At 38.0% G+C, this 14,230-nt stretch overlaps 1 protein-coding gene across 3 annotated transcripts in view; it reads left to right on the forward strand.

Annotated features, from left to right (window-relative positions):
- Window positions 1-14,230, forward strand: part of LOC121300641 (regulator of nonsense transcripts 1-like) — a 64,973-nt gene that overhangs the window by 42,737 nt on the left and 8,006 nt on the right. For all 3 annotated transcript variants that reach the window (XM_041229276.1, XM_041229277.1, XM_041229278.1), the window contains exons 10-19: window positions 4,535-4,694; window positions 5,491-5,609; window positions 5,699-5,863; window positions 6,394-6,508; window positions 6,592-6,735; window positions 11,110-11,323; window positions 11,745-11,862; window positions 12,489-12,645; window positions 12,864-13,006; window positions 13,490-13,664. In XM_041229276.1, the coding sequence (XP_041085210.1) occupies window positions 4,535-4,694; window positions 5,491-5,609; window positions 5,699-5,863; window positions 6,394-6,508; window positions 6,592-6,735; window positions 11,110-11,323; window positions 11,745-11,862; window positions 12,489-12,645; window positions 12,864-13,006; window positions 13,490-13,664 (1,510 nt within the window). The remainder of the gene's footprint in view (window positions 1-4,534; window positions 4,695-5,490; window positions 5,610-5,698; window positions 5,864-6,393; window positions 6,509-6,591; window positions 6,736-11,109; window positions 11,324-11,744; window positions 11,863-12,488; window positions 12,646-12,863; window positions 13,007-13,489; window positions 13,665-14,230) is intronic.

Below are 14,230 nucleotides of genomic sequence, written 5' to 3' on the forward strand. Positions count from 1 at the left end.
AGGGGCAGGCTTTGACTCTCCCATTGGTTAACCCTTTGCGGTCCTATGTCAGACCAGGTCTGACATTACAATTTTCCATTTCCAGTCCGATGTCCGACATCATTAAAAAGACGTAAAGCACAGGTCTCTAGTTGTTTTTTCTCTGGAAAAAGTAGAGAAAACCTTTCAATGGCCGAGTGAGACTGATAGAATCTGGAAAAAAGGGGTGTATCTGATGGCCCCATGCATCACAGATAGCTCGGACATAAATAAAGGATATAGCTGCTTCTGTATCCAGCGCTCAAAGAATATCGCAGACATTTACAGAGCTTTTTGAGATGTTATAGTAATAAAATAATGACTTAGATCGCATTATTGAGGAGTTTGGTGATAAACAAGTGATCACGAGAGGATTTATCAGTATGCACATCTATACAGAGGTACAGTACCATGAAAAAGTATTTGCCCCCTGTCTGATTTTCTGCATTTTTGCACAGTCTTTCACATTGAATGGGGTTAAATCTTTTTGTGGGTTATAGTAGTATATAGAGGGAATCTGAGGCCCCATTCACTCTTGGCTGATATTCCTTTTCCCGGTACGGTTTGTTTGAGTTTGGAATGTTTGCCCTGAAGTGTAGAAGCTCCAAATGTTCCCAGGAACGATTAAAACAAACCATCCCGAGACTACATGGAAGAGGTGGTCTCGGCATGGTTGCATCCGTTCTGGGGACAGTTCGCTTTTTTTTGCTTCAGTGTGAAAAAAAATGTTCTCGGTTCAGTTGCGAACGTCAAATGTACCAAAGTGTCAATTAAATTTAGTTCAGTAACTGATGTAACTTGGTGGGAACTAAAACCAGAATAATTTTGTATACAACAGTATTATTGCCATCATTGTAGCATACCTTGAAATTTAAGATGTCACTTCATGGAGATGAAGAAAAGCATTTCCGTTGTCTCTTCTGCAGCTGTAGAAATATTGTACTTACGCTTTAGCTAACTGTGCTATCGGATGATAAACTTTAAAAGTTATTTTTAACCAAGTTATTTTTAATTAAAAAAAACAGCCACATATAAAACAATCGAGGATTAAGAATATTTAAATGTCATATATGTTGTATTAGGCAGGCATATATAATAAACAAATGTTCACTTGTTTTTGTAGTAGTGCCAGTAGCTGAGATACTACAAACTCTGGGTGAGATTTTGTGGAAACAGCAGATCCCACAAGAAGATAGTCTGAGCACGAAGTTATAATAATGATAAAGCTACAGGGTTGTATTTCATTCACACTTCTCTCATGCAGTGGTTTCACTTGAATGGTACTGTAGCACCCGGATGGGGCACTCGTTCTTTTCGATCGCGGTAGGATCAGCCAGGCAGAATACCAGAAGGACATAAACTAAAACCACAACAATATGCAGGGCAATGAACATCATTTTATTAAATATAGGTGGTTAACTATATTTACCAAATAGGACAAATCCAGAATAAGTCACGGCATGGGATTTGCACTGTTCAATAAAAAAATACATGGTCAATTATAATTAAAAACATAGTGCAGTGCTGCTCGAGACAATCGTGGAGACGGGGCTTACTAAAACCCATCGCCGAACACAAACAAATCGAATTCATTCTCTGCTCCTACTGACTGTGTGTCCAACCTCCACTCCATACAAACCTGGGTTCACATCACAACGACCAAATCCAATCTCTCAAATGGATGAAATCAGGAACTTTTATACCAGGTGCTCAGATTCTCAATTATTCAATTAGCACCTATAGGGGCTGAAAACAGGAGAACATCAACATGCCAGTGAGATCTGTGCAAATCCACAACAAAGTAAGGTGCCAAAATAAACATGCTTTATAAATGTGTTAAAGTAAAACAAACATTAAACCAAATGTGACAAATCAAAACGTGAATATACTACAATAATAAAATCAAACATATCTAAATAGTGACGTGGGTCACCCCGTTACAGTAGTTTTACTTTCATTTGTAAATGTGGTGACGTGAAAACATTTTAATTAAGATGCGTATTTGTCCCAGTGCTATAAAGAAAACAATTGCTTTGTGTTCGGTTTTGCCAAGATCGGAATACTGCTACTGCATCATCTAGATCAGCTGCATAAGGATCTTTCTGCCACAGAATAGAATATGTTTAAAAAAAATAAAAATGCATGAGAAGTGGCTAATGAACAGTAAGTGCAAAACGTTTTATTATATTATATTAAATTATATTAAATGAAGGCTGCCAAATGTAAAATTCATGTGTTTTTACATGTCATGTGTCAAACTGTACCGAGTTTTGTTTTATTTGCTATTTATTAGCTATTAGCTGTTTTTTGATGTTCTCGGTACAATTGCAGATGTGTATTATGAAAGGGAAGTGTTCTCGGTACACTTGAAAAGATGGAAGTGAACTCAGTACATTTCCAAGTGTACTCAGCACACATCCAGTCTGAAAGAGAAACAATCCAAGGAGGTTTCCACTGAAAAGCACCGAGTACTCCTTGGTAAGTGTCCCGTACTCGGTACCTTTACAAGTGTTCCCAGTGTGAGAGAAAAAAATGACACCAAAGTTTGGTGTGTAAGATAATCAAATATGCAACTGAACCCATTTAAAGGAATAATTAGGGTCAGCTGCTTGAATACTTTGGTTAACAATCGGGCCTGATTTGGGCTAGCCCTGCCCAATATAACTCTGACTAACTTTGGCCCTTACCATCAGAGCAAGTTGTCAGCACACAGGTTCTAGAGGCACATCATGCCACAATCAAAAGAAATTCCTGAAGACCTCTGGAAAAAAGTTGTTGATGCCTATCAGTCTGGAAAGGGTTACAAAGCCATTTTTAAGGCTCTGTGGCTCCACAAAACCACAGTCAGAGCCATATTGTCCAAATGGAGAAAGTTTGGGACAGCAGTGAATCTTCTCAGGAGTGGCCGTCCTGCCAAAATCTCTCCAAGAGCAAGGCGTAAAATCGTCCAGAAAGTCACAAAGAACCCTAGAACAACATCCAGGGATCTGCAGGCCTCTCTCGTCTCGGCTAAGGTCAGTGTTCATGACTCCACCGTCGGAGACACTGGGCAAAAATGGGATTCATGGCAGAATAGCAAGGCAGAAACCCCTGCTCACAAAGAACATGAGTGCTTGTCTCAAATTTGCCAGAAATCACCTGGATGATCCTCCAGAGTTCTGCAACAATGTTCTATGGACAGATGAGTCAAAAGTGGAACTTTTTGGCCAACATGGGCCCTGTTATGTCTGGCAAAAACCAAACACTGCATTCCACAGTAAGAACCTCATACCAACGGTCAAGCATGGTGGTGTTAGTGTCATGATTTGGGGATGCTTTGCTGCATCAGGACCTGGACGACTTGCCATCATAAAGGAGCCATGAATTCTGCTCTCTATCAGAGAATTCTGCAGAATGTAAGGCCATCCGTCCGTGAGCTGAAGGTGAAGCACAGCTGGGTCATGCACGAAGACAGTGATCTGAAACGCACAAGCAAGTCTACATCCAGAATGGTTGAAGAACAAGAAATGTTAAGTTTTGGAATGGCCTAGTCAAAGTCCAGACCTAAGTCCAGTTTATGCTTGAAAACATTTCAAGTGTCACTGACTTGAAGCAGTTCTGCATGAAGGAGTGAGCCAAAATTCCTCCACGATGCTGTGAGAGACTGATCAATAACGACGGGAAACTTTTGGTTGCAGTTATTGCTGCTAAAGGTGGTGTAAGGGGACGATCACTTTTTCACACAGGGGCATTGGGTGTTGCATAACTTTCTTTAATAAATAAATGAAATAAATACACAATTTTCTGTTATTTGTTCACTCTGGGTTCCTTTTATGTAATATTTGAGTTTGGTTGAAGATCTGGTAACATTCAGTGTCAAAAATATGCAAAAATGCAGAAAATCAGACGGGGCAAATACTTTCACGGTACTGTGTGAAAAACACAGCAGGGCTTGGCTGGAGGTACAGTATTGAGTGTCCCTTTGCAATTCAATGCCTTTTAAAAACTTGTTTTACTCTGGGGGAAAAAAAAAAAATTAAACAGCACGTGTAAAAATAAATTGGACCTGACACGCCTGAAAAGCACTGAATAAATGGATTGCAAAGGGTTAAATCTACTAAGATCTGTATGTCCTGCCTCTGCTCACTTATGTTTGGACTGATGCAGAGAAAATGCATATCTTCTATTGGTTAATTTTATTTCATATACAAAAATAAAATTCTGCTCTATTTTTAAAAAATGTATCTGCTATCAACTCTTTAATCTGTTAATTGGAACAGCCGTAGTATATACATTACGTTGCTACAGGAACAAATGTAAGCAAAGCTTTCATGCAGTGTTTGTTTGAATATTACAATATTTGATCCTGCCTTACTGATTTAATATGATGAATATTAATTATTGCTTACATTATTCAGCTACTGTGCAAGAGCCTTTCACTGATTCACTGTTTTAAATATTTCAAATGAAGCTTTTACCATGTCAACGGGCATTTATTAACCTATTTCCTTCTTGTTTTGAATCTGCTTTCATACAGGATGCAAAGTGCTCTGAAGACCTTTGCAGTGGATGAGACCTCTGTGTCTGGATACATTTACCATAAACTGCTGGGGCACGAAGTGGAAGATGTCATCATAAAGTGTCAGCTGCCGAAGCGCTTCACTGCCCATGGGCTCCCTGACCTTAACCATTCTCAGGTTGTGTTTTGAGCTTTTGGTCAAATTCTGGAAAAGTTTAGAGCACACTTTCTGTATTGAATTAGTTAGAATACAATGCTTTTTTTATACCCGCAGGGGATGAAATGGGGATACAGTACAGTGGAGGCAGTCATACAGTACGTCTGTATGTCACACCTTACATTTTTCCATGGGGAAATTGCTTACGCAATTGTAATGAAACTTAGTATTACCATTATCATGTTATTGAGAAGATTATACTCTAGAGATATATGGGGGCGTCTGTCCGTACATTTGTCCATCTAAGTCACACTCACATTTTTACAAGTATCTTGAACAAGTTATTCTACCAATTGAGTCATTTTAATATGCATTACCATGATACACCTCAGTATGTCACTTACATGTTAGCATCTGAAAAACTGCTTATTAAACTTGGTTTTAATATTTTCTAGAATCAATTATTGGAAGTATCAGATTGTGGGGGTGCCTCTACAATCATCTGTATGTCACACTTACATTTGAAGTTTTACACAATTTTACCATACTTTTACAGTAATATGTAATAGTAAAACCTTATTTGCTTACCTAATTAAATCTAGGTCTTAAATACCACTCCCCCAATTTTCATGAAGCTCTTAATCAATTTCTTAATCTATAATAGTATACATGCTGTTGAGGTTATGGTATAGGCGTCAACTGTTTTCATACTGTTGGCTCTAATTTTGCATTTACAGCCATAGCGGGGTTGTATGTTACTGACATACTAGTTTAAGGTGCATTAATGGAGGCATTTTCTCCCCTGTGTTCTGTCCAGGTTTATGCAGTGAAGACTGTGCTTCAGCGTCCTCTCAGCCTTATTCAGGGCCCCCCAGGGACAGGAAAAACTGTTACATCTGCTACCATTGTGTACCATCTGGCCAGGCAGGGCAATGGGTAAGAGTTGTCTTCCGTTTTGTACGTGCCATGGAGATAGATTTGAATACATAAATTACTAAATTCTCTTTTTAAAAAACATTTTTCAGACCAGTGCTCGTGTGTGCTCCAAGTAACATTGCTGTGGATCAGCTGACGGAGAAAATTCACCAGACTGGACTTAAAGTTGTAAGGCTTTGTGCTAAGAGCAGGGAAGCCATTGATTCTCCTGTATCTTTCTTGGCATTGCACAACCAGATCCGTAACATGGATAGGTAAGAATACACACATTCCTGACTTTAAAAAATATATGTTTGGGGGAATGGACAATACAACTCAATGTTGTAATGTAACAAACACAGGTTTTTCATGTTTAATAATTTTTCAAAGTTTTAAATAAATATTCTGTTATTTCGAATTAGCTGGAAAGCAAAAGCATAATTTTGTACAAGTTGCCTATTATTGAAAGGAAAGAAACTTCTGTATAGTAAAATGTATTTAATTCAGATGTTGTTATGCATTGGTTTTTTATAAATTATGTTAAATGAATCGATCATTTTTTCTCACTGAATACATTTCAAACAATGTTTGTTTGAATATTCAGATATTTGGTCCTGTTACAATAGAGCCTCTACTAAATTACACTGTTAGGATTAGACACTGCAGTTATGTGGCTGCTTATACACATGTTCAGAGGTTCTGTTCTTTTATATGCTAGTTTTTGATTATCTTTTAGCAGATAATAAAACAGCAGCAGACATTGTTTTATAAGGTCATTTTTAAAATTGTGAATCTTGTATTTCAGTATGCCTGAACTTCAGAAGTTGCAACAGCTGAAAGATGAAACTGGGGAATTGTCCTCTGCAGATGAGAAGCGCTATCGAGCATTGAAGCGCACAGCTGAAAGGGAGCTACTGATGGTGAGACTTTCTCTCATTTCTACAGTCTTTGTTTTTTGGTTTGACTCCAGCAGGTTTTTCACAGTTGTGTGTTTCCCTTTTAGAATGCTGATGTGATCTGTTGCACCTGTGTTGGAGCCGGGGACCCACGTTTAGCTAAAATGCAATTCCGCTCAATTCTGATTGATGAGAGTACCCAAGCTACTGAACCTGAATGCATGGTGCCTGTGGTGTTGGGAGCAAAACAGGTAATGCAGGAATAAGTAGACATAGAAGCAACATCTAACACCAAGACAACTTCCAATATACATCACAAAGCTTCTCCAACCCAATATTAAAATAAGTAGAAATAATTTTTTTGATATATATACAGTGCCTTGAAAATTTATTCAGCCTCCATCCCTTTTTTCACATTAGAGTTTCACAGCCTGGGATTTTGATGCATTAGATTGGGATTTTTTTTTTTTTTTTTTTGAGTCACACATTCTAAGAAAATAGTAAACAATAAAATAATAAAAAATAAAAAAATAAAATGTCATCATTTTTTAAGTATTCATCCTCCTGGGTCAATACTTGGTTGAACCACCTCTGGCAGCTGTTAAAGCCAGTAGTCTTTTCGGTTAAGTCTCTGTTAACTTTGCACACCGTGATGTAGCAATATTTGCCCATTCCTCCTTGCAAAATTGCTCAAGCTGTGTCAAGATAGTTGGGGAATGGTGATAGACAGTGATTTTGAGGTCTTGCCACAGATTTTCGATGGGATTAAGGTCAGTACACTGACTGGGCCACTCAAGAACAACTATTTTCTTCATTTTAAGCCACTCCAGTGTTGCTCTGGCAGTATGCTTTGGATCATTGTCCTGTTGAAAGACAAACTTCTTCCGCAGTTTGAGTTTTTGGGCAGAGGGGTGCAGGTTTTTATCCAGGATTTATCTGTATTGTGCGTCATTCATCCTCCCATCAATCCTGACGATATTGCCAGTCCCTGCTGCTGAAAAGCATCCCCATAACATGATGCTACCACCGCCATACTTTACGGTGGGGATGGTGTTACCTGGCTGGTGTGCAGTGTTCGATTTGCACCACACATACTGCTTGGCGTTCAGGCCAACAATTTCCACTTTAGTCTCATCAGACCAGAAGACGTTCTGCCACATAACTGCAGTATCTTCTAGGTGACGTTTAGCAAACTCTCTGCGGGCAAGGATATGTTTTTCTTTTTTTTTTCCAGCCAGGGCTTCTTCCTTGCCACTCTCCCATAAAGGCCATTTTTGTGGAATGCCTTGGAAGTTGTTGATACATGAACATCATCGTCCATCGCAGCCACTGACTTCTGTAACTCATTCAGAGTCACAGTTGGCCTCACAGTAGCTTCCCTAGAAGTGCCCTTTTTGTCCGGCAACTAAGTTTAGAGGGGTGGCCTGATCTAGGTAGTGTGGTGGCAGTTTTGTATTTTTCCCACTTCTGTACGATGGACTGCACTGAGCTCCGAGGGATGTTCAGTGTCTTTGAAATGGTTTTGTACCCTTCCCCAGATTTGTGCTTCTCTATAATCGCATCCGACTTGCTTAGAATGCTCTTTCGTCTTCATTTTGATTCTTTCTTTTCAAAGTCTCTACCATACTGTGGGACCATACAGAGAGAGTGGTATTTATCCTCACAGATTAATTTAAAGCAGGTGTTCCACTAATTTCGTACACAGATGGAGTCCATCAACAAATTGTATGACTTGTTGAGGTAATATATTGCACCTGAGCAAATTTAGGCTTGCAATTACAAAAGGTATGAATACTTTTTTAATTTGATAGTTTCTGTTTTTCTTTTTTATTAAATTGTTGAACGCTTTTGATATTTTTCTTTTGATTTGACATGGTGCTCAAGGCTTTGTTGATCAGTGGGGAAAAAATCCTAATTTAATCTATTTCAGACTCTGAATCTGAGACTCTAAATGTGAAAAAAGGAATGGGAGCTGAATACTTTTTCAAGGCACTGTGTGTGTGTGTGTGTGTATATGTATGTATGTGTGTGTATGTGTGTGTATATATATATATATATATATATATATATATATATATATATATATATATATATATGTGTGTGTGTGTGTGTATGTATGTATGTATATATATATATATATATATATATATATATATATATATATATATATATATATATATATATATATATATATATATATACACACACACAGTACCAGTCAAAAGTTTGAGTACACCTGCTTGAAACCAGGTTTTTCATGATTATCTATGCTTTTAACTTATCTATAAATACTTAATATTTCATTATATGGTATATGTACTTATATAAGCTGATAATCATAAGTGAATTGCATTCACAAATTTAATTTTTAAATGAAAATGTAAATCTATTGCAATGAAATGGTCACCCAAAGCAGGGGATTTCAGTCTGAAGCCCCAGTTAAAAGTGAAATGTGTATAACACGGTGTTAGAACACTGACCTAAGTATAAAAGTGTCTTTGTTACTTTAAGAAATGAAGCTCAATCTTTAAGACAAATCGCAAGAACTTTGCAAGTGTCTGTAACTGCTGTGGCCAAGACCATCAAACGATCTGAAGAAAGTGGCACTCATGAGGACCGAACAAGGTTAAGCAGGCCAAGGGTGACCTCAGAATCAGAGAGCAAGTTCATTCGAGTCACAAGTCTCGAAACCTGCCATTAACTGCCCCTGAAATACAAGCTTAGATAAGTGCTACTAGAAGTACAGTTGTTTCAACATCAACTGTTCAGGGGAGATTGTGTGAAGCTGGCCTAACTGGAGGAATTGCTGCAAAGAAACCATTGTTAAGAGTGCAAAATAAGAGGAAGCGACTTGACTGGGCCAAAAATCACAGAAACTGGACATTTGAGGAGTGGAAGTTGGTTTTATGGACCCATGTGTCTAAATTTAAAATATTTGGGTCCAACTGCCAAGTATTTGTAAGACGCAGAGAGGGTGAGCGCATGAGTTCTGCATGTGTGGTTCCCACTGTCAAGGTCTGGGGTTGCTTTGCTGGTGACAGAGTTGGTGATCTTTACCAAGTCCATGGCAAGCTCAACCAGCATGGCTATCATAGCGTACTTCAGAGGCATGCCATTCCATCAGGATTACGGCTAGTCGGACAGTCCTTCATTCTTCAGCAAGATAATGACCCGAAACACACCTCAAACTTGTGCAAGAACTATCTGGCGAAGAAGGAAAGTGAAGGACAACTCAATCTAATGACCTGGCCTGCCCAGTCTCCAGACCTCAATCCCATAGAACTTGTATGGGACGAACTGGACAGGAGTCAAAGCAAAGCTACCCACAAGTGCCTTACATCTCTGGGAATTGCTGCAGAAAAGCTGGGAAGACATGTTAGGTGATTTCCTGCAAAAACTTGTTAACCGAATGCCTCGTGTTTGTGAGGCTGTTATAAAGGGTGGCTATTTTGAGGAGTCAAAGATTTAGAGACAATTTTCAATTTTCTTGAACATTGCTTTTATACTGCTTATATTTTGTATATTGTAATATATGTTTTCATTTTCAGGTATTTACAGAAACGTATACAACATAAAACATTGTCAATTATGATAAAAACCTAGTTTCCAGCAAGTGTACTCAAACTTTTGACTGGTACTGTGTGTGCGTGTATATATATATATATATATATATATATATATATATATATGTGTGTGTGTGTGTGTGTGTGTGTGTGTGTGTATATATATATATATATATATATATATATATATAGTGCTTAAGAAACTGAAATTGTGCACTGCAAAGCAACAGACATTTGGTAAGATCTAAAACCTGCATGGTTAAATTGAACATCCAGTTGCACATCTTTTTTCATTCCACATTGTCTGTTGAAAGAGAAAAGCTGAGAATTCAAATCAGTAAAGGGTATGGGCAGATAACACACAAGCATGTTATCATAGAGTAGTTTAAGTGATTTCTTAATTATACATTCTTAATTGTTTTCAGCTCTTAAACAGTTGCAGAGTTCAATAACATTTTATAAATAACTTGAACTCTGCAACTGTTTAGAGCTGAAAGCAATTATAAAGGTATAATTAAGCAAATTATCACTTCAATTAAGGGTCTAGTTAAGTATTTGAGAGCTCGGTTGGAATGAAAACCAGCAGACTCAGGGGGTCCCTAGGACCAGCAGACTCAGGGGGTCCCCAGGACCAGCAGACTCAGGGGGTCCCCAGGACCAGGGTTGGGAACCACTGATTTAGAAGACCGATCTCAAACCCTAGCGCACTGGAGCATTTTGGAAAGAGCTTTGAGTGTAAGTTTAAGAGTTGTCAGGGTATTAACAATAAAAAAAAAATTATAGTAAGTTATTTTTAATGAGTTGTAGCAACATGTGGGGGCGTGTAAAGCTCGATTTTTTTGGAATCCTGCTACTTTTAACTTCCCGCTAACTGATTTTTTGTTTTTATTAAACAGGACATTTCCAGGTAAACGTTTTGTAATATTTGTGTTTACCGTTAAAGTCTAAACTATTACACCGTTTGTATACAATTGCAGTTCGGTACTTGTGAACATCTGTGTTCATTTCAAGAAAATTACAAATATAAGCGTATTGTCTGTCTTTTTTTTTTATTTGATATAGTTGATCCTTGTTGGTGATCATTGCCAGCTAGGTCCTGTTGTCATGTGTAAGAAAGCAGCCAAAGCAGGCCTGTCCCAGTCTCTGTTTGAACGGCTGGTGGTGCTGGGGATCCGTCCCATTCGTTTGCAAGTACAGTACCGTATGCACCCAGCACTCAGCGCCTTTCCATCCAACATCTTCTATGAGGGTTCCCTTCAGAACGGAGTCACTGCAGGTAAGCTCTAGAACGAAATCCAACAAATTTGACATTGTGTTACGGCTACAAAAAATTGTATTTGAAAATGGAATGTGCTTTTGGCGTCTTCTGAGATCTTACAACACGCCGCAAAAATATGCAAATGTTGTGACTGAGGTATCTCCTCTCCTCATTAGACTTCATTAGACTTAAATTTCTTGTATTGCCTAGAATGTATATCCGAAGAGCACTGGATATACAAATGGGCTGCTGGTGTAACCAGACTCTTTGTTTGTCTCTCGGGTATTTACTGTACCCAGGTCTGTCTTCTACACAAATGAGAGCTTTAGTATAGCAAGAGACACTGAGATTTTGGGTTGAATGGGTCACTGATTGTCTAATCCACCAAACAGATTTTCAATACAATAAACATACTTTTTTTTTTTCTTTCTCTCTCTAGCTGACCGCATTAAGAAGGGGTTTGACTTCCAATGGCCACAGCCAGACAAGCCCATGTTCTTCTATGTAACTCAAGGACAGGAAGAAATTGCAAGCTCAGGAACTTCCTACTTGAACAGGTATGTTTTGAAATTATGAGTTCATACAATTTTAGAAACATTTAAATTAACATGTTGGAATGTTTGTAACCATTGGAAAAGCCATTGTGAGAAGCCCTCTGTCACTTATAAAATGCCACATGTGTAAGTGTAAAAGATTACGTGTACAGCATATTTTTGACAATAGTAAAATGTTTAGGTAAAATTCTAAATGTTTAACACTGGGCTAAAATATTTAAACAGTAAATGCCCATATGTTGAGTACAAGGAGGCTGTGTGTGGTCCAGTAGTTAATGAAAAAGGCTTGTAACCAGGAGGTCCACGGTTCTAATCCTGGCTGAGCCACTGACTCGCTGTGAGACCCTGAACAAGTCACTTAACCTCGTTGTGCTCCGTCTTTTGGGTGAGGCGTTGTTGTAAGTGACTCTGCAGCTGATGCATAGTTCACAAGTCGTCTTGGATAAAGGTGTCTGCTAAATAAACAAATAATAATAACAATGAAGTTCAGTTTTGTCAGTAAGGAATGAATTTAGGCTATGTTGATATTAAAATGCACATGTAGATTGCAGGATTGAATTAGACGAATAGCTGATTTAAGCTTGTCCTTTATTGTGAATCCTGCTAATATTTAACCTTCTTTCTCACAGAACTGAGGCTGCTAATGTGGAAAAGATCACCACAAAGCTTCTGAAAGCAGGAGCCAAACCTGACCAGATTGGAATTATTACGCCCTATGAGGGTCAGCGCTCTTACTTGGTGCAATACATGCAGTTCAGTGGCTCTCTGCACACTAAACTTTATCAGGTATTGTAATATATCTCAGAACTCATGGCATTTAATGTTATTGATGTATTCTTAGTTAGTTTGATATGTATGCTATTGTTAACATAAGGGACAGGGGCAATAGGGCCACACTTTAAATTTGTGAATGAAGCAATAAATATAATTCCAGATCCCAATTCAACTTGCTTTGGATCGGTGCTGATCTTGTTTTTATAATAGCAGTCGCTGTTTTTTCCCAGGAGGTTGAGATTGCCAGTGTCGATGCTTTCCAAGGACGTGAAAAAGACTTCATCATTCTGTCTTGTGTCAGAGCTAATGAACATCAGGGTATAGGATTCTTAAATGATCCCAGACGTCTCAATGTGGCTCTTACTAGGGCAAGGTATGAGACCATTTTTATTATATATTCTCTAGGAGTAAATTCAGATTTTCAGTAGGTAAGATCGTTTTCATTCTAATTTGAGACATCTAAAATGTAGTATTCTACACATTTAAATTTATCCATGTTGTGAATGTGTGTAAGCAATCATGAAAGCCATCATCAAAGCCCCCCATCACATTTTTATATAAATTACTGTAATGTGCATTTGTGTTGAAGACACTATGTGTACAGCATTTAATTGTTAATGGAAAGAGAGTAGAAATGTTGAATATGAAATAAATCAGAATACACTGTACAGGCACTATTATATAAATACACAGACTACCTAATATTTATTTGGCATTCATATTTTTGATAACCGTTGAACTGAAAGGTACAGTTCTAAACCTATAACACTTGGCAAAGTGAATGATTAAGGGAGTTTGGGTTGTTTTCATGATAGCGAGAGAAATCAGATGTCTTCTTGTTTCTGTTTTTATGTAGGTATGGTGTGATTATTGTTGGCAACCCCAAGGCTTTGTCCAAGCAGCCTCTCTGGAACCACCTTCTGAACTATTACAAGGAGCAGAAGGTCCTGGTTGAGGGACCGCTGAACAATCTGCGAGAGAGCCTCATGCAGTTCAGCAAGCCTCGCAAGCTGGTTAATACTATAAATCCAGTGAGTAGCTGTTACTGAAGGAGGCTTTACCTGGATGAAAATGTTATTCATGTTTCATACAACAGCAACCTAAACTGTGTTAATGTACAGTAAGCATGCAGTTATACTGCTGAAAGTTTAAAGCCATACATTTATACTACAGCCCCAGATGAAACCTGCATTACAGTTCAATTAGCTTTCCGTACCCGGTTTAGTTGAGACATCTTGCTTTCATTTCAGGTTTGTCTGGCATTTTGTTTACTAATGCTAGCTGTGTGTAAATATTCTCTCTAACTGTGCTGTTACTTGATAGGTTTGTTTGTTTTTCTTAATGACAAATAACATGTTTAACATATTTAAAGCAAATGTTGAAAGGTATGAAAGTTTGTTTCGATTACCTACCTTTGTTTGGTGCATGTTTCACCTTGGATGTAATGTTTAATCTCTTAGTTGCCGTTTTGAACATTCTAATCATTATATTTATTGCAAAAAACGTTAGGTTTACGACACAAGCTCACAAAACTAGGAAATTGGGGTTAAGTTTTTACAATACAGCAATCTGAACTGAGACTTGTTCTACCTAGGCA

The sequence above is a fragment of the Polyodon spathula genome, chromosome 26 (assembly GCF_017654505.1).
Source record: "Polyodon spathula isolate WHYD16114869_AA chromosome 26, ASM1765450v1, whole genome shotgun sequence".
NCBI classification, from domain to species: Eukaryota; Metazoa; Chordata; class Actinopteri; order Acipenseriformes; family Polyodontidae; genus Polyodon; species Polyodon spathula.